This window comes from Ictalurus punctatus, chromosome 20, assembly GCF_001660625.3.
Source record: "Ictalurus punctatus breed USDA103 chromosome 20, Coco_2.0, whole genome shotgun sequence".
Lineage (NCBI taxonomy): Eukaryota > Metazoa > Chordata > Actinopteri > Siluriformes > Ictaluridae > Ictalurus > Ictalurus punctatus.
In genome coordinates this window covers 19,865,897-19,886,163 of record NC_030435.2, presented here as the reverse complement: position 1 = coordinate 19,886,163, position 20,267 = coordinate 19,865,897, and the positions used below count along the sequence as shown (strand labels likewise).

The window sequence follows — 20,267 nt, the reverse complement described above, 5'->3', positions numbered from 1 at the left end:
GAGAAGAGAGAGAATAGAGAGGGAAAAGAGAGAAGAGAGAGAGAATGAAAGAGAGAAGAGGGTGAGGGAGAAGAGAGCGAGAGAGAGAGAGAGAGAGAGAGAAATTGAGAGTTGGAGCTTGTTTCAAATCCTCCTGCTTTGGCCTGTGAGCCACTGAACCAGAGATCTATTCCACTGTCTCTGGGAGGGTTACTGTGGTCACACACACACACACACACACACACACACACACACACACACACACACACACACACACACACACACACACACACGTATGAGACAGCCCTCTCCCCTGCTGGTAGATAAATGGTAATTTGAGAAACACTCATATCCAGCAGCGCATTCTGGCTAAATTGTGCCAAAACACATTTACAGATTTTTATGACTACAAAAACATCGTCCACTTTTCCAGCTAACACAAACGACCAGGGCTTTAACACAAAAACGCACTCAAAAGTCTGGCGCTCAATTCCCACTCAATCACTCAATATCATCAAACGTGTTTGTGTGTGTCAGCAACCCCGTGCTGAAGTGGACGGAAAATTGCTCAGTAACAAACACTACCTCGAGCTCCAATCCTCAAATGTGCAACTCATTCCCTCACAGAGGAGGAAAGATCATCATCATCATCACCCACATACGCCATCAGATCTTCTCTTCGCATTCAGTGGATGCCGCATGTCAGCTGATTGATCAGAAATTAGACTCGCTGTATCAGACGAGTTTAATTATCCCGTCAGAAACAGAGGGAATACAATACGCCAGATAAAACAGACAATGCTTCAGTTCATCAATGCACACACCACAGTTCCATTATCGCACGCTGCTGCCATGTGGCAACAATTACATTTAACAGAACACTCTAAATATATCAACTTGTTTAAATCATTATTTTATTTAAAAACATATATATATATTAAGGTAGTTTTGTCTGAATTTTGAAAAAATGTATCAAATTTTGAGAATCCTCCGATGATGACCTTGACCATGCCATGTGATTGCAGAAAAAGGAAGTGCAAACAGCACTTCCTGGTTATCTGACATGGAATTTTTTGTTATGTCAAATTTAAAGCCCCCCTTTTCCACTTCCACAGGACAATAGTAGTTGTTTTTTTTGTCATTTTAATTATTAGTAATTGTACAATACAATACATTAGTAATTGTATTATTGCCTATCAAAAAATTGGAGAGAAAGTAATTGTTGCCATATGGCAACACCATGCCGTAAACTGTGATTTAAATTTGATATATATATGTATATATAGTTGTAAACGTTGTAGTAAGGCTCCTCTCCTGTCAGCCAAGAGCAGGAATCTGACGCTACAGTGGGCACAAGTTCACCATAGACTGGAAAAACACCTCATGATTCCATGGATCCAAACTGCCTTGTGCTAACAGTTCAGGCGGGTAGTGGTGGTATGATGATGTGGGGAAGGCGTTTTTTTTTGCACACATTTGTGCATAAACTAATGAGGTCATATACAAAAGAATATTAATAGGGACATGATCAAGGAGGACTTGCTCACAATAACATGGATGATGAATAGGGTATTTTTATGGGTCACTGGGTTTAAATAATGGTCTCAGGTCCGTTGGTGCTTACTGAAATCACTGTATCCGGTCCATATTGAACCCCTAGATTAGCAGCTTCTTCACGTCGTGCTCTGTACTGTAACTGATGTACCAGGTGAAAGCTCAGAGGTCTGAAAAGATGATGTGGAAGGGCTACGTGCTGTGAATCGGTGATGTAATGCCGCACGCTGAGCTCAGCTGGGTCCTGGCGATTCACTTTAATGAACACCTCGACCCCTGTTCTCTTCAGAGACTCTATTAAAGATGATAGCCCGATGCTTAATTGCCTTTCTCTTTCTATCTGTTCATCTATTTCTCTGAATTAGTCTGTGTCGTTCCCCCCCCCCAACCCCCACACACACACCCCCCCGTTTCAAATCACTATCCTTACTTCCGTCTAAATATTGAATAAAATATCAGAGGAATAGTCTGGTTTAAAATGCTAATGTTGTGAATGATGGAGGAAGAGAAAGCAAAGAGCCAGTAATTAGCATTAGCCAAATGACGTCATGCTACGGTAATTAGCTGCTGTTAGCTTAGCCGTGCTAGCAGGTTTTATTGAGCCTCGACGATAAAGTTTGACAAAAGGATGTGCGATAGTTTCGATCCATAGTGCTGGGAGAGTTGTTTAAGCTAATGGTCACGTTTCTAATGGGCACGGCACGCAAATATATTAGCGCTGGAAACGGCCATTTTAAAGCAACAGCGCGCGTTAAAATTCTGGGACGTGACGAAGAGAGATGCTTTATAGAGAGCTTGTAGCTGAAAAGGCAGACTTTTATGTGCCAGACTTTTTGTCAGTTGAGTCAAATGTGATCAGTCAAATGACTCGATCTTATCCGCCGTAACATTATTTATTCGTGAAAATGCATTTCCGTTGCAGTTTATCGCTGTTATTTTGAATCGTTCTGCTTCAAAATTTTGAGTTTTGTTCATGATATATTTGAACCTGACGATTTTTTCTGTTTCTCTCCCCTCATCTGTTTCTCATTCTCTCGCTGTGCTTTACAAACTCTCCAGATCACATTCAGTGCTCTGTGGCACCATCGCCATAGAAACCGCGCTGAAAGTGGCTGCGTAAGAGCCTTGACTCCCCTGTCCCCCCCTCTGTGTCCCCCCCCCCCGTCCGTCCACACACTTTTTTCTCTCAGCTGGTCACCTCCCGGCGTTAATTAGAAGCCCCTCATTGCTTTAAGTGGCAAGCGGCGCCCTGAGACTTAATTGGCTCGTTAGGTGCTCTTGCCACTTCCCATGAGAACGGTGGCTTTAATACACACACATTCACACATCACTGGTACTGGACATAATTATTCGCCCACTAAAGGATTTACATAATCCCAGTGATCGGCTTTGTTTTTCTTTTGAGAGGGACAGACGCTGTCAGAAACACCAGACACCCACACAATGCTAGAAATCAATTAAGTCTAGCGGGGGTTAGAGGTGTGCTTTTCGTCAACATGCTTAATAGTGAGTCAAGCAGGCGTTTTGACTGACACCAGTAAATTCAGCAGTCGATACAGTAAGAGGTGTGTGGTGGCCTGGGAAAAACCTTCAGATGGCGAAATCATGGCCCTTTTTTTTAAATGTATACTTCTGACATTTTCGAATGTTGTTTCTTTCAAAAGTGCAAAGGGAGAAAATGACATTTAAAGACTCCGTACCAACTGTAGCGCAGGAGCGTCAACCATTTTGATAGTCAGTATCTGATTACAACCTGATCTGATTATGCATCCCGTGGCGATCTAGCGACTTGATCGAAACATGGTATTCACTGCGTGAGGAAATCGCACTTAGCTAGTAATATTTTTGACTGATTTTTACCACTGCACTGCACAGTTTTTTTTTAATGATTCTTCCGGCCAAAAATGCTTGATTTTCAAAATCTGCGATGCAATTTGTTGCGCGAAGTGCGGAATACATTTTTTTGTGTGGAAAAGTACTTGAAGTTGCTATATTGCAATTGCGTGAAATTGTTTGACCTTGGGTGCGTGGTTTAGGCATGTTTCAAAACCATAATATGGGCGCTTTAAGTAATGCCACAGCACTGTTGGATATTCTCGATTCTGATTGGTCAGGATTTCTGAGAGTTTTTTTTTTTTGTGATTGTTGCAGCCAAAAATGCTTGATTTACTTGAATTGAAATGACTTGAATTGGAGAAATTACAATCGCACGAAACTGTTTTGCACGGTCTTTCACAGTGATGTTTGTTGGGAAATGAGACCTTCTAGCTGTACTCATGTTCGACGCACGTGAATCGAAGCTCTGGCTGAATGCACGTTGTGACGACGTCACATGACGTCACATCTCGGCCCAAATCAGCGGCCATTTTGAAAAAGTGCACGCTCCTCTGAATATTGCAGAGTTTGTTTGATACCCTTACCCAAAATGCTCTTTGTCGGAATATACCCTGGGTAAGACTTGACGGTAAATACATTCGACGTGTCATCTGATCCCACAGATCCGAAAATGTAAATGGAGAGAAAAATATGCAGTGAACGATAATCATTCCAGAACGGAAAAAAAAGATTGAAAATGAATGTCTGATTTATGACATTCTAATGAATGCCTACTTTTTTCCCACCAAAGTAACGTGGACGTTTTTGGAGAACATGCCTATTGTCACATACAAGATGCCAGAATGACTGTGTGTCAAGAAAAAACGATTTATGAATGTATGTACTGTTTGCATATTTGAATAATAAAGCTAATATTATTTAACAATGCTGATATTTCGTTATTAAATTAGCCAAGAATATACGATTTCTAATTTTACATACAGGACCTGTCCAACAGGTATTATCCGAGTCAAGCATTTTCTCGGACCGAATCCAAATCGATGTTGAACTGTGAATAGAGTATAGTGAACTAGCAAGGTTCTACGGTATGTGCTGATCAACTGTAATGAAAACGAAGCCATTTGGGATTCTGCTTAAATAATGATAATGAGTCTTTATTGGCCATATATATATATATATGCACAATGAAATTATTTTCTCCACATACCCCAGCATGTTAGGAGGTCGGGGTCAGAGCGCAGGGTCGGCCATGATACAGCACCCCTGGAGCAGAGAGGGTTAAGGGCCTTGCTCAAGGGCCCAACAGAGGCAGCTTGGCAGTGCTGGGGCTTGCACCCCCGACCTTCCGATCAGTAACCCAGAGCCTTAACCGCCAAGCCACCACTGCACCACGGCAACTGCCCCACTGCAACTAATTTTTATTATTCAGTCATTCATATGTAATGGAAAGTTGCCCTAAATATCCATGAAAAGAAAACATTACCGGGGTAAATTGTGATTTTCTTTTCCTAAGAAAGCAACACAACACAAAGCTCATAGTGTAGTACTACTTCTAATGTTTTGTCTATGGGAGCATAAAGTCAGAGGTTCGTTAACAGGCCACTGCATTTGAAAATGAACATTTTAAGGCGTTATAATTTTAATGCAATTTTTTTTTAAAAACAAAAACAAAAAGTCATTTGACACTCTAACCAGGACTGATTTATGAATAATAACTTTTTTATTTTATTTTTTTAGGCCTGGCTCATTAATGGACAGCAGAGGTATAGATATTGGGGGATTTCAGGTTTGAGCCCCCTGAAACAATTTATTACAGATTCAAATGTTTATATGATTGCAGTGCAGTTGATTACAGAATATACAATACCTGTTAAATAACATTTAATGCAGTAAGTATGCTATAATAACATTCATAAAAGTTGAACAAAAGTCATCCACATTTAACCGCCCTAAACGCCAAATGAACGCATCCCGTAATTTCGTTTAATCCCATTTTATTTGCTACCAGCTGCTATGGTGAGAAACAGGATTAACCAAATGTAATCATGCATTTTTTTTTTTTCCTTTTCTGTTTAAAAGCCAGCTCGCTAGACTCTGAGTTCAGGGATGTCGAGGTGACAACCTGTGAAGTACTCGAGGTTTACTGCAGAAAGAAAGAAAAAATAAAGAGGTGCAAATCTGGTATTTTAAGATAAAACGAGATTTCTCGCCTACTACTCGGATGTTATTTGAATCCTTTCGAAATGATACAGTCATTTGATTTGAAAAGCATTGTTATTAATATGCCGAGATGGCTTGACGGTACATTGTACCTTAAATAACAACTTCATTCCATCACCGCTTCTCCTTTGCTCTGGCAAAACGCACGAGCGTGTCGCACTTATCAATGTAATTGTACAGATCACGTGGTGACTTTATTTATTACGTTCCCTCGCATGCTCTGAAATGAATTCCCGCCTACGCCTCCGACGTACTTGCGTTTTCGACATCCTTTATTATATTTATCGAGGCACATACAAATGCAGTTCTGCTATCATCGATCGAGCAATTCCAGGCTGTGAAATTGTATTGGAATTGGCACAACACATCACGCAGATGCACTTTCAATCAAAACCTCGACAATCCGCTCAATCACAGGGCGGGGAGAAGTGAAGTGGATGGCGACGATAGATTTATGGACTTCCCTGGCGCTGATGTCACCACATGGCTTTTAGAGACAATACACAGAGAGGTGGATGAGACAGAACAACAATGGACAGTGTGTGTGTGTGTGTGTGTGTGTGTGTGTGTGTGTGTATGAGCTCCGTCCCCCTTTTCAGGATCTGACGGACACGCCATCCGCCAGAGCGCACTGACTGAAGTGTGATGTAACACACAAGGTCAAAGCAGGCTCTATAAACAGAGCTGACAGTTGCTAGAGAGCGGCTCGACCTCATTCGGCCTGACTTTCTCTAAGCCGAACCGACTGAGGGAATCAATCAGCCCACATTCCTGGCCAGAACATCCTCACGATACGTTTCAGCACAAAGTAGCCAGGGGAGGTCATGACAGGAGCTGCCATGGTTGGCTGAAAATGATGATGATATGTAGGATTTGTTATTGTAGCCTCCAGCCATTGTTTTATGTCAGGGCCGACCTTTGGGATTTTTATGAGAGGAAGATTCCCACTTGGAGGACATTAAGGAGTGTGAGGCTTATGCATGTGTGCATAGAGCTTATAGAGATGGACAGAGGAGCTCTAGAGAGATGAGAGCTGAGAGGGATGGTATTAGGGAAGTGAAGAAAGTGTGTGTGTGTATGAAAGGAAGAAAGACTAAGGGGGTTGGAATGAAAAGATACAGTTGGATGGCAGCACTATGAAGTATTTAGAGCACTATTTTTCCTTAATGGATGTTTTTGTGTGACTCTGGATTTGCCAGCAAAGCCTCATTCGTATTCAGCACGTGACTTTGACACAGAGGACAGAATCAGTTGTGTGTGTGTGTGTGTGTGTGTGTGTGTGTGTGTGGTGCCTGTACTCTGTCTTTCTGCTGAATGAGGAAAATGTTGGATATCTCCAATATCTCCAGTTTGGTTTTCACTAATGGCGTTAGCAAAACCCAGTTTACGCACTAATTATTCATCAGTTGGTAAAAAAGAATGAAAGGAATGCTTTCTCGCCAAGTTGTTCGTCTCTTAGCCTTTGAGAGGTGCTATTATTAATGAGCCAAACCCATGTAAGTACTAAGATTTTACACTTACAGTATATTGAGAGCAATGATTATTTTATTTTTTTTAAAAATAATAATAAAAAATGAACCATTGTGTCCATAATGCAGTGTGCTTTAAATTAAACTGGGTCTGGATGTATCCACATGTATGTTTGTTTATGAGTGGATATAATCCGGATAAGGAGTAAAGCAGACAAAAGTTTATGACAGCGCTGATGAATTCTCGAATCTGATCTTGTGTAATCGTCTGTGTTTGTCTTTAAGACAAATGTATTTCATTTTGTCTATTTTCGTTGTCTATAAGCCATACCTGAACGGATTTATGCGATAACAATGGTAATATGATATTCCTCAGACGTAATACAGATCCATACAAGGCTGTTACACTTCCAGGCTAATGAGTTAATACTCTCACTATATTCTGGGAGCATTGATATCTTTTGAGCCTTTGAACACCTCATGCCTTTTGTTTCTGTAATCCAACCCGGGCTAGGAGATTTAGAGATTTCGAATTCGGCCTTGAAGGATGACTATTAGCGCTGAATGTTGCTGGTGTGGGCTTTGGTGGGAGTAACGAAGAGAGTTCTGTTTGCTCGGAAACTTCTGAGTTCTGGGTAGCTCTCAGGCTCTGAGCGCTGCTAATTTGGCCCAGTAAGTGTTTCTTGTCTGCATACGCAGATTTAGCGTGCCACTGTGTTATGTTAATATAATATCCAGTATTCAAGCTGTAGTATGGAGTGCTTCATAAGAGCTGCCTTATCAACAGTAATTACTCTGGGTCTAATGAGATATTTATCCCTTTGGGGTTTTAGTGCATTTTTTTTGCCCAACTGTGCACAAGTGTTTGTCAGCTAATAGCTGCCAACACCCCATCAATGTCGCTGGCTTTTAATGCCTTTTTTCCTCCTAAAAGCAGGCAGATGTTCTGAAAAAGCGAGTGTGGAGGAAACATGAAATGTGGCTTTTCAGCTGTCAAGCATAATGATACTGCCAAGAATTTATTCAGCAGATGTGTTCCGGCTAGCAGTATTTTGTTGAGATCTAACACTCAACTGCTCGAGTTGCCCCATTAACTCAGCCAATTTGGGCCAATCAAGGTCCAATTGAAAGCAAAAGGAGAGGAGACAGAAAGATAGTCAGACATACCTTCAGATCCGTTGTTCCTGCTGGAATCGGAGTTGCCAAGGCCGCTCTCTGGGTTGCCAGGCAACAGGGTACCAAAGATTGACAGATGGTACTCATCGGAAGCCGTGGGAGAGATGACTCCTCTTTCTGTCAGGCTTTGAGAAGTCGCAGTGGGAAGATCAGGAATCAAGGTGGTCTGGGCTCCTTCATCCGTTTCAGAACCAGCCGAGGTCGTAGAGACAAACACGGTGCTTATTTTTTGGTCAGGTTGGCTTGCTATGGTCCTGGGCTCATACTGGATCTCTCCTCGAGCCTCGGCGGCTGTTATCTCTTCCACTTGCTGTGTAGTTGTAGCACTCTCTTCATTACTCCCACCAGACCCCACGCCAGCTACAGTCTCTTTAATGCTAGGAAACGTACTAGTTAGGACTTGCCCTGGTGTTAGGGCTTTGGTGGTACTTTCTGATAGCTCCACATCCCCCCAGGAGCTACCCTCTGCCTCTGTCCTCCTTTCTCCAAATTCCTCTTGTGATACCCCAATGCTTTTCTCCTTGTCTTCTTCTTGTTCTTGTTCTTGTTGTTCTTCCTTGAGCGAAACTACAGAGGGCACAGCCTCCTTCTCCATGTCAGGTGTCATGCTTCCAAGCTGGATTATCTCGGTCACCACTGCCCAATGTCCTGTGGCTGTGTTCATGCTTTGGTCCAGGTCTTCTCTGGTGGTCTTGCCTGGGACTGCCGTTGAGGCTTCTGTATTCTCGAGCTGAGGAGAAACAGTCATTTTATCTCCAGTTGAGGAAAACTGCTTGAACCATGAACGTGACCACCATGACATCGGTCCTGCAGAAAAACATGCAAACAAAGATTAACATTAGCCAGATACGGAGACGCTTGTCTACCATTAGGCAACTACCATTAACACCCTATTCCTATCACGGCCATTTATTAATGGAGCATGTACATGGGCAGCAATTCATCAAACGTAAAAAAACTGTTTCTCCAAAATACTTTCATTGGGGTCTTTATACTCGAGAATGAAAGTGAGTAAGATATCATTATGTGTGCATCTAAGGCATCGGTGGACGCATTAATAAGTCATCGATGTTAGCTGGTTCGGTAATTAGCATGCGTGCTTGTGCACTGACTTTTCTCTCCAATGTCTCTCAGAGGAGTTGCAGGGGGGAGACTGACTTGATAAATGTGTGCCAGACGGTTTCATCATGTAATCACTTGTCATATCCCTTATTTATTCAGGCCGAGACATCAGGCACTGCGGGCTGTTTGAGTTTTGTCTCCATGGGTGTGCATGTATCTAATAACTATGTCCGTGTGGGTGGTGGTGCATGTGTTTCATAAGAGTATTCATAAGAAGTCAATAAAATATGAAATAATTGAATTCAGTTAACGCTAAATGACGCAAAAGTGATTAAACGGCTGTGATTACAATAGTTCAATAACAGTTCTAAACAATTCAACTTTTACCTAATCGTTTTCACTTCTATCTCAATCAACTTACAATAGCTCAACTGTACGCATCACTTGACCTGTCTCTGGGTTTGCGTTTTATCTTCTCAAGCTTAACGCATATCAATATGTATATCACAATATATTTCTGTTCTATAAGGAGTCGCCTGCAATGCCGGTGAAATGGCCTCTTCCTGTGAAAACAGCTGGTTCTTGACCATTTACCGACCGTCGAGTTACAGCTAAAAATCTGCCTTGCGAGACTAAGAAACTGTAATAAAGCCGCATCTGCCGAAAGAGTAGTTGGAAAATGTAATTATTTCGACCACACTACTTCTTGTTCCAAATGACTGGAACACATTAGCAACCAACTTCAGCCTTTCCAACCACTTAAATCATTCAATTATTACTCCCATTTGTGACTAATCATTGCAGCGCCCTGCCTTCAGTTAGCGAGTTTATAAATTAAACTTGCATTACACGAGGAGACGTCCTTGCCAGCATGCAGAGCAGAATTTGTTTGCAAGCTCCCTTGTGCTGCTAATTCAAACCAATTAAATCTAATTGCTATCAATTCACCAGGCAGGTCAATATTTCAACAATGGCACTAATTGACTATTCAATCGACTGCCTTAAGTAAAATGAATGCTTTGAACTGAAATATTAATTTTTCGATATGAATGGCCTTTTATGTGACCAAACAAACCACTACGAATAGCAGTGTCTGTAAACTCACCGACCAACTGTTTATGAGATAACTGGAGGGTATGTTTTTTTTTTTTTTTTTTGCTTAGCCAACATTTTGATCTCACCAAGGCAGAGAGAGCAAGCACTCACATCCATTATTGAAACTGACTTCAGTAATGTACATGCGATGGCTGGCTTTCCACTGGCTGTTAAACATTGATGGTTGAAGTTTGGGCCAAGTCGGGTACATGTACTAATTAACTGAGAGAAAAGAAATCCAAGCCTAGATACTAAACTAGAACTTGGAAAGCTCTAGCGGTCTCATCTAACACCAAAGTCTGGCTGTATAATGTATAAGTCATAATAAGTCAGCGGAGAATAGAGGACACCAATCCAATCTACTGTCCTCGCCTGAAACTGAAACTGAAACTCACTATTCAATTCCATACAATTTTTATTTGTATAGTGATTTAACAGTATGGCAAGGTGGTTTAGTGGTTAGAACCTTGCAGCTCCAGGGCTGGAGGTTCGATTCCCACCTCCGGCTTGTGTGTGCAGAGTTTGCATGTTTCCTAACCCCAGTCCAAAGACATGTGTTGTAGGCTGATTGGCATTTCCAAATTGTCCGTAGTCTGTGAATGCTTGTGTGCTATTGTGCCCTGTGATGGATTGGCATCCTGTGCAGGGTTTCTCGTGCCCAGAGGCCCTTGGGAGAGGCTCGAGGCTCCCTGCAACCCTGTGCAGGATAAGCAGTACAGAAAATGGATGGGTGGACGGATTTTAACGGTACACATTGACACAAAACATCTTTACAGAAATCTGGATGTAGATTTAGATCTCCAATGAGAGCAGGCATCAGTGGCAAGCATATGTCACGCTGAAATTTATGGGCAGTAAATGCAGGGGGAAAAAAAAACACTGGACTGTCATTTGAGGGCAATATTAAATAGGAGACTATTCATTAACTATTGATTATTCATGGGTGAAATTAGGAACAACACTTCTGAACTGACCGGGTCACTTTAACAGAGGAGTGCTTGGTCAGCTTATCCTTCAAACCACAGGCACGATTTATTTATTTATTTATTTATACAATAGAGCACTTAAAATGAACAAAACATTGGCTTTATTGTATTAATTCAATTTGGATGGATGGATGGATGGATAGATAGATACTTTATTGATCCCAAGGGAAATTGCAGAATCCTGAAGGAAATTGCAGATAAAATATAAATAAAACAGACTACATGCAACAAACAAACAATCAAATGCAAAATAATACGTGCTGGATCAAGTGCTATTTTATAAGCTACTGAATAATGAGGGTGGAATCCATATTATTGTTAAATCAACCAAATTTGCAGTGATTAATGTGATAATTACAACTGGGACTATTCATGCAGCATTATATTGGCAATATACTAGACTCCAATTAGCTTTATTTGAATGCTTGCCATTGCCATGTTTATATATCATTCTATTAGGATTTCTTTGAACCTTCAGCCTGCGTTTTCTTTCCCAGATTTTTTTTTCCGTGTTTAAAGGCAGGTGTTTATTTTTGTACTGTTGAAAAACCTTGTCTCAGATGCAAGAAAATCTGGCAACCTCAGAAGCATTAACTACACGCAGGTAATGTGTGTAATCTGAACGAAGAGCCGAGAAAATCTACTAAAGCAGCCGAGGAACTCATCTCTGAATACGCGTGACTTTACCCCAGCATACAGTAAATATTGAAGTATCTTTTGACCTCAAGTCCCCAACTCCCATTAGGACTCACTAAAGAAGTCTGTTTGTCACAAATCAAAGCAAACCTATATACGCATCTAACTTCAGGATAAGAGGTCTTCCTTTTACGGCCTGGATCTGGCCTGGAAGTGGAACAGGCTTGCAGGGTGTACTGACTTTGCTTAGTTTGCTCTAGAGAACAGAGCTCAGGCACTGGGTTTAATTTGAAGTAGCAGTACTGACAGGGCAACATCCATTACAATAACCTAGGCTGGCTCAGACTACATGCCCCACCATTTCTCTATTTTTTATTTGTCCCTGCGGCACAAATTCATATTTACCCAGCACAAGTATTCTTTCTCAAGAACCCCTGCAATCTTTCAGATAAAACTGCTCGGATTGTAATCACTGATGATGAGTGACAAAAAAAACAAACAAACGAACACTCTTAGTGTCAATGCACTTACACCTCTTACTAATGCAAACTGATTAGTCTGAACTTACATTGAAAAAAAAAACTGAGTGTGAAGGTAATGGGTTTTAATCATAAGTATGCACTCGCACAGGATATTCATACAGCTGTGTATAAAAAATATTAACGCCAGAATGGATAGGAACAGTTTATGTTTAAAAAAAGCACTAAAATATCATGAATTCTTTCAAATCTATTGGTGTGGGTTGGTGAACATTTCTGAAAAATATCGCAGCAATTATGGCCCAATAAGTAAGGTTTCGTTTTACACCCGATTTCTCCAGGAAACAGCGACGTCTATGCAGACACATCAGGTTTACCCGTAGACTTCGTCACCCATCATGTTTAACAGATTACTTGTCAAATCAGCTATACATTAATATGCAATAACGTTAGCTGATCGGTTTAGGCTAAAAACAATCACATCATATAAGAACTGTGTAAAGTTATTCATTAATACCATACTACAAGCATTATGAAGTGCATTATTAACTATTATTAACTATCGTATTGATGGCACAGTACCAATGGAATTCAGAAATCAACACATAACTTAGGTATGTAACCTCAGCAACTCAATAAAATTATGAGGATAACATAAAAGAGATTCGACATTAGCACCTGATGTAATACACATTCAGCGTTGTGTATATTAACTGAAATTTTTCTGGAAATGTGGTCTTTCTTTTAATCCTAAATCCACTACAATAGTGATCCTGGTTATGAAGGACTGCTAGTGTTTGAACCCAGCATCTCCTTAAGATTGAGATCTTTTTTCATGAATTTTTTTTTTTTTTTTTTTTTACAATTGGATCACTGCTAATAACAACCAGGACCACTCACAATGCTGCATTTTGAAACTCTACAGCTCTACCTCAATGATGCTTGACTCACAGTCCTCAAAGGACTGTAAATTAGGAGCTGGAATATATTGCACATGTTGACACAATGACCACCTGGTGATTCAAACTGAGGAATTAATTAGCATTGATTCACAGTATGGATCAGGTTAAGACCGAGGCTCTTACACCAAGGGATTTACATACCACTGCCATAAATCAACCCCAGGGTCAGCCACATTAGCTGCTTGCTTCCACTCTCCAACTTAATGGTATAATGCAATTGCAGTGCATATCTGTATCTGTTTAATGCTTCAACTATTCGTATCTGTATTCAGATTTAAACCTAAAGTGGGCGTGGCCTAAACCGTTGTTGTTCTTGTTTCTTGAAATCCCACTTGCACAATGACAGCATTATTTTTGTTTGTACCTGACTGCAGCATTTTCTAACCAATTGAATTGTTTTGATTTCCCCAAATATAAACAAACCCTGAGCCTCATTTAAACCACCGTGACCCTGACCAGGTCATTACTAAGGATGAATGAATGAACGCTATTAATGCATTTCTGTAAATGCATCATTCACGTTAATGAACATGGTCTTTCTTTGTACCACACTCGTCATATCTGACCACTCGCTCATGCACATGAGCTTCATATCTCCCTGCTTGCCCGAATAAATGTAATAACGTATGATTCGCATCGCCTTTTTTTTTGGTCGAATCAACAAGATCCCGGTCCCACTGAAAGACTCTAGTCTCAACAAGCTAAATACAAAACTTTTAAAAAGATCAGTGCGTCTCCTGCTCGTATCTGTATTTGTATACGTTTAGAACACGTTATCTTTTTTATTACAAACAATATATTCATAATCAATTGCATCCCGGTTACCCGTGTATTCTTTTGCTCGTGACAGGATCGTCACAACCAACAGTCTGCATAGAAGATGAGAGACTCTATGTGTCAACTTCATTCCTCTTTTTGAATGAAAAACAAAGGCAAAAGGGACAGAAGAAAAAAAAAAGGATGCCACTTCAAGAACAGGCCTTTGAAAACAGGTCTAAAGGGTGCTTTAAGGAAAACAGAAAGGGAAAGATAACAGAGAGAAGAAATTGTGGTTTTTGATATGCTTACCGATATGGAGCACTGGCTTAGAGACAGATATGATACGGTTTTAAGAGTCCTTTGTCAAAAAAAATTATTTAGAAATAAATGAAAGCTGATTTTCAACTAATAAAAGTGTCAATACTTCTTACCTGATACTGGAGAAGCGGTAGACTTTGTGCTCGAAGACACTTCGAGGACTGTAGTGCTTATCACACCTGGCACTGTGGTAAGAGGACTTGGAGTGGTGTCCTTCTTCTCCTCATTGTTTCCTGTCAGATAGTTCCAGGGTTTCCACCAGGAGCTCATGACGTTTCTGAAGGAGTCTTTAATCTGAGCTGTAGTTGGTGTTGGCAAGGGCACTGTTGTAACTTCTTCGCCATTATTTTCCTCTTTGGGCCTCTCAGTTGTGATGACAGATTGTTGGGTAGAGACATCCTGCCAGGTATTTTGGGGGGAATCTTCATCATCAGTCCAGTCCAGGGAGCCATCCTGTACGCAGAGACGCGCCATAATATAATCATCAGAGACGGATTCGCTGACCATAATGGGCTTAGTGTCCAGATCCACTTGACCGGTCCAGTTTGACGGCTGGGGGGCAGGTGGCTCAGTAGAGGAACGCTGTGTTTCTGGAATGCAGTATGAGAGAGAGATGTTAGATTTCATAATTGGCTCAATGATGCCAAAATCGTACACAAGCACTTTTAAAGCTGCTGGACATAAGGTTTGGGAACGGCTTTGACAGGCAAGTGATATAAACTAAATTAGAATTCATTGCTTTCTTCACAAACCACATTCTATGTACCAAATATAATGCGTAAATACCAATACACCAATGGTTTACTGACATAATGTTTAGTACAGTAGAATATGGTTTGGGATGCAACATAAACCGAAACAGGTGATGATCTGCTGCTGTATTCCAGTGCTATGACAACAACAAAAATGATGAATACTACATCAACAAGCAAATCCTCTTTCTTTTAACAAGAGCATTTTCTCAGCTAGAGTGGTTAATGGTTTGTATTTCATTACGATGCTGCAGATCTACAGCACAAAGACAACAATAGTGAGCTAGACCAGCTATGCTCTAACCCAAGGCCTCGTTAACACTTTACTGCATGGCAACAACAACAACAAAAAAATCGAAACTTTTTTGATAGGCAGTAATACAAAACGACTTTTTTCCTATGTAACTGGAAAAAGGGGTCTTTTAACACTGACATAACAAAAAACGCGAGGTCACATTTGCACTTCCTTTTCCTGCAAGGTCACCATTGGAGGGCTCTCAAAGTTTGATACTTTTTCGATATTTAGGCAAAATTACTTAAAGGATTTTTTTTTAATGATCTGAGCAATGACACACCAATATTAGGCCATTGTGAGTTTAGGCACACTTCGATATTAATAGACTAAGTGATTGTCCTTGCGCTGATTCTGCATACGCAGCATAGATGTAAATATGTGCTCACGGCTTTAGTTTGTATCTTTAGTTTGGCTCAGTTACAAGGAGTCATTAGGCAAAAACAAACAAAGAGTCTCAATAACTGTCTTTGCAAGATCAACAAGGCATATATGAGGGAAAAAAAAAAAAATCAACCAGAATCACAAACTGTGTAAAAAATATTTTCACAAAATATCTATAACTGATAGAAACTACAGAAGAGTAAATAAACGTCTATTTTAAATAGCTTAAGCACTGGAGGTCTGTGTGCTGGAGGCATCTCTCGGGCTCTTCTCTGGGTTCATCCGCTATTAAATACACCGGTGGTCTCAGGGGGGATTTCATAATGTTGGAGAAACTCTCCTGTGGGTTCTTGGTTGGCAATGTATCAGGTGGATTTTAAAATCATTTAAATAAAAAAAGATTCACAGATTCCCAAGCATCCATTTCCTCCTTATTTACTCTGACAGAGTGTTTCACATTACCGGTCACACTCCCGCTGTGCCGTGCGCTAAAATATCATGCAAAAAGTCGATAGGTTCCAGCCATACAAAGGGCATCTATCAGTCTTTTTCACAAGAGCATGGCTCATCATAAAAACTCATAACAGCTACAAACGTATGAAAAATGAGTAAATATCAAGTTCAGTAGATTCCAAATGCCTGACTTATTTAATTTTTTTAATTTAGGCCTAACAAAGCATAACGGACCATATTAATGACAAGTTGTATAAGATACAGTACGAAGGTTAGAGATAAGGTTACGACATCATAAAAAAAAACTGAATGAAATACAAACCCATCAACCTTGTTTTTTTTGTTTTGTTTGTTTGTTTGTGTTTTCAAATTCAGACCAATTTCCTCATAAGATGAAGCTGGGTAGAAGCACATGTTACAATTTGAACATCTTTTACTGTTTTTCACATTGTAACAATTTGAAAAAGAATTTTAAATTTAGTAAATGATATTCAACCGGAAGATTCAGACATAATAATAGTCCATACCAGAATTTCTCCGACAGCTATACTGTTTTGACAGTTTTTACATGAAGAACAATGTAAAGCTGTGATTTTCTGAAGTTATTTTTGTTTCTACCCACCCACGATATTTCATAATGAACTCTGCTGTCCATTTAAAGCTCAAATTGAAACAAAGCCCACATAAAAAACAGTTCATTATTGTCAAAAAATCACATTCTATTACCATTAGTTTGTTGCCCAACTGTGTTCACCTGTACTGTGTTTAGTGCTGATTAGTTTGAGTCTTTATACCCTGCTGTGGTTAACTCCAGGCTTTATTTTCCCGTTTCATGTTTAGTGTTCCCTAGTTTTGACTTTCACTTGTGTTAAATTATGATTATGCTTGTGATTACTCTGACTGCTTGTGTTTAGACCCCTATTATGGACTTTGACTATAATTCTTGGTTTGCCATAAATAAAGCGGTTGATGTTACACACTCGTGTCCTGCCTCACACCTCACGTTACACATATACAGTTTTTAATTTGCAACCCTAGGTTACTCGTGTCAGGTCAACCCAGTCAGTGAACTTCACTTCCCTACATACACCACGGGTTACAATCATGGTCGACCCGGACTACACTCCCCAGAACTCACACACCCTGCAAGGTTTACAATTACCAGACTTTTGAACGAGCACACCTGTTCTCCATCACGTACACACATGGATGCTTTAAAATAGACATCGGCTGCATCCGAAATCACATACTATGACAGTACCTACTATATCCGATTCAGTACCTACTGTCTGGTCGTTACAGTACGTACTGATCAGTCTATGTGTGTAGTATGAATACAATCCGGACGTACTACATCCGCCATTTTTGGTATTGTCATGTGACCTACAACTTAAAAAGAGCCGATGCACTGCCTTCCGCCATTTTTTATTCGGACAGCTATTCCGCGCCAGTCCTGTTGCATTATGGGATAGCGAAGTGTCCTATTATATCCACTGTTTCCCTACTGTAGAATCTCGGCGGAAGCAGTAGGCCATCTGGGTATTTCTCGCCTACTGTTTTATGAATACTGAGAACTTGGACATACTATACCTTTGGCGTACTCCTCTTCACGTATCTTGCCTTTCCCAGTTAAGCCTGTTTGCCGATCGCCTGGCCTGTTGTGTGACTTTGATTCTGCCTAACGTTTTGGATTTGTTGAACTGGTTTTCATTAAAACCAAATGACCTGCAACTGCATCCGTCTCAGCCTCTCTACACGACACCTTGCTTAGGCTATAAAACTTACTTGGTGAAAAAGCCAGCTTGCAATGATGGGAAGTGATACGGGACACCAAAAATAATTAGATTCATCTAGGTGTAATGCTTACATAGTGCTCATACTGTCTGCATGCTCTTTCCCACTTAACCATCCTGTGTCTGAAAAACTTCTTTTGGGACTTATATAAAATTAATATATAGTATCAAGGTAGTACAAGGTTGTGTCCGCATGCTGAGATAGAGAACCAGTTTTTGACAGTGGACTCCCCAGTATATAACAGAGAACATACCTTTGTAGCAGTATGCATGGAACGTAGCAGTCCCATTGGTGAGCTCTGTGGATGAGTCAGTGTGGACCCCTGGGTCGCTGCTCCTACACTCAGGACGGGGTTTAATCACCAAGTACCTCACACTGCCATCTGCAAGCCACCCGGGTTCACAGTGCTCCAGGCCGGAGCGCCATGCCAGATGGATCTGACCCACTGTGGCCAGCCGAGCGCCCAGAACAGTGCACCGAGCCACGGCGTCGGCCAGAGTGAGATTCCCTGGAGCCGAGACCAGGAACACTTCACCTGGAGAGGAATCGCAAATGCTTACTGACACATCCTCACTGTGCAAAGCAGAATAGTGTGATTTGTACCTTTTTATGTTTTTATTACACTACTAAAATGACATTTTGTAGCTTGCATTGTAGAAAGACCATAAAGATCCACCTTCTGTATTTGATATGCCATACACTCCCGGAATCTTCACAATAAAATTCTATATAATAAGAGGATTAAACATCATCATACAGCTTCCCGTGTCTGTCATTTCACCTTGCATGACGCTGGCGAAGCAGTACACGTCAAACAGCTCGGAGGCGTCTCGCTTCCCATAATTCCTCACCCCTCGCACGTTTTCGCTGTGTCCGTAGCAGCCCAGCTCTGGTTTCTGAATCGGGTACCTGTGAAGAGCTGAGCTAAGCGTGAAATCCTCCCAGCATTCCCCAGGATGCTTTCCCCGGTATTATTATGCAAACGATGCAGCGCCAACATCGGTGTCATTATTGAGTAATTGCTTTGATCCATTAACAGAGGATCCTGTACGGCTGCCTAGGCTCCGGAGAGGAGAGCGGCGGTGCGTACAGGCCACATGTCACATTCTTGGGGTTGCTAATGAACAGTTCAAAATGGCTTGCGCACAAATAATAGTAGCTCTAATTTGCAAACGTCATGCACACGATCAGGCGATGACGCAGAAATCAGTGCACACCTGCCACGAAGAGGATCGTCAGAGACGGAAAGGGCGCTTGGGTGTATTGTTTATATCGTATTTATTTATATTACACCCTTAGAAAATACTTGTTTCTTATTGGCTAACAGGTATGCGTTAATTCCTCATATCAGTGATCGTACAGCTTTTCTAAAATAAAAGTGCGAGTATATTTCCAGACTTTTTTCTTCCTCAGAGAATAAAGTCCAGGTCCAGGTTTGCATTCCTCACTCTTGTATGTTTATGTATAAATAATTTAGAATAGTTACTGAACAATACGCTTTAAGACTGAACGATACCCTGAGAGCCTCCATTCAAATGTGCTGCGATGATACAGTCTCAAAAGAGATGCCTTCGGCTAAGTAGTGAATAAAAGGGTTAAAGGTTATTGGTTACTTCCCCTTTGAATCTCAGTAGGCAAGACATTTGGATGAACTTTTTCATGCACATGGACGAATTAAATCTTGGCCTAATTTACTTCTATTACAAGTCGAGCCAAATAAGCTGGCACGCTGAAGCCAGGAGCCGTGAACGTTCGTATGCGTGAAAGTTGGGCACATTGTTAAAAAGTTGAATTTAATACGGATGATGCTTAAAGCAGGTGTAAACGTGACTAACCTGACGGTCTGATCGCTGAGCCACCCGGCCGAGCACTCGTCCATGCCCGAGTGGAAAGCGGCCCAGAGTTGTTCTGCAGACGCTACCTGAGCAGAGTTCTGCTCACAGGCACGCTCAGCGTCCACAAACGATAGAGAGTAGGGTTCGGCCAATGTGCGGTAATGAAACACGACCCCTAAACAGATCAATCATACACACACACACACACACACATACACACACAGTC

At 41.0% G+C, this 20,267-nt stretch overlaps 1 protein-coding gene across 1 annotated transcript in view; it reads right to left on the bottom strand.

Moving 5' to 3' along the window:
- Positions 1 to 20,267, bottom strand: part of ncana (neurocan a) — a 98,103-nt gene that overhangs the window by 33,509 nt on the left and 44,327 nt on the right. The window contains exons 4-8 of the mRNA XM_017495026.3: positions 20,042 to 20,216; positions 18,988 to 19,115; positions 18,460 to 18,741; positions 14,645 to 15,121; positions 8,226 to 9,041 (exon numbers count right to left, since the gene is read on the bottom strand). Coding sequence (XP_017350515.3) covers positions 8,226 to 9,041; positions 14,645 to 15,121; positions 18,460 to 18,741; positions 18,988 to 19,115; positions 20,042 to 20,216 — 1,878 coding nt within the window. The remainder of the gene's footprint in view (positions 1 to 8,225; positions 9,042 to 14,644; positions 15,122 to 18,459; positions 18,742 to 18,987; positions 19,116 to 20,041; positions 20,217 to 20,267) is intronic.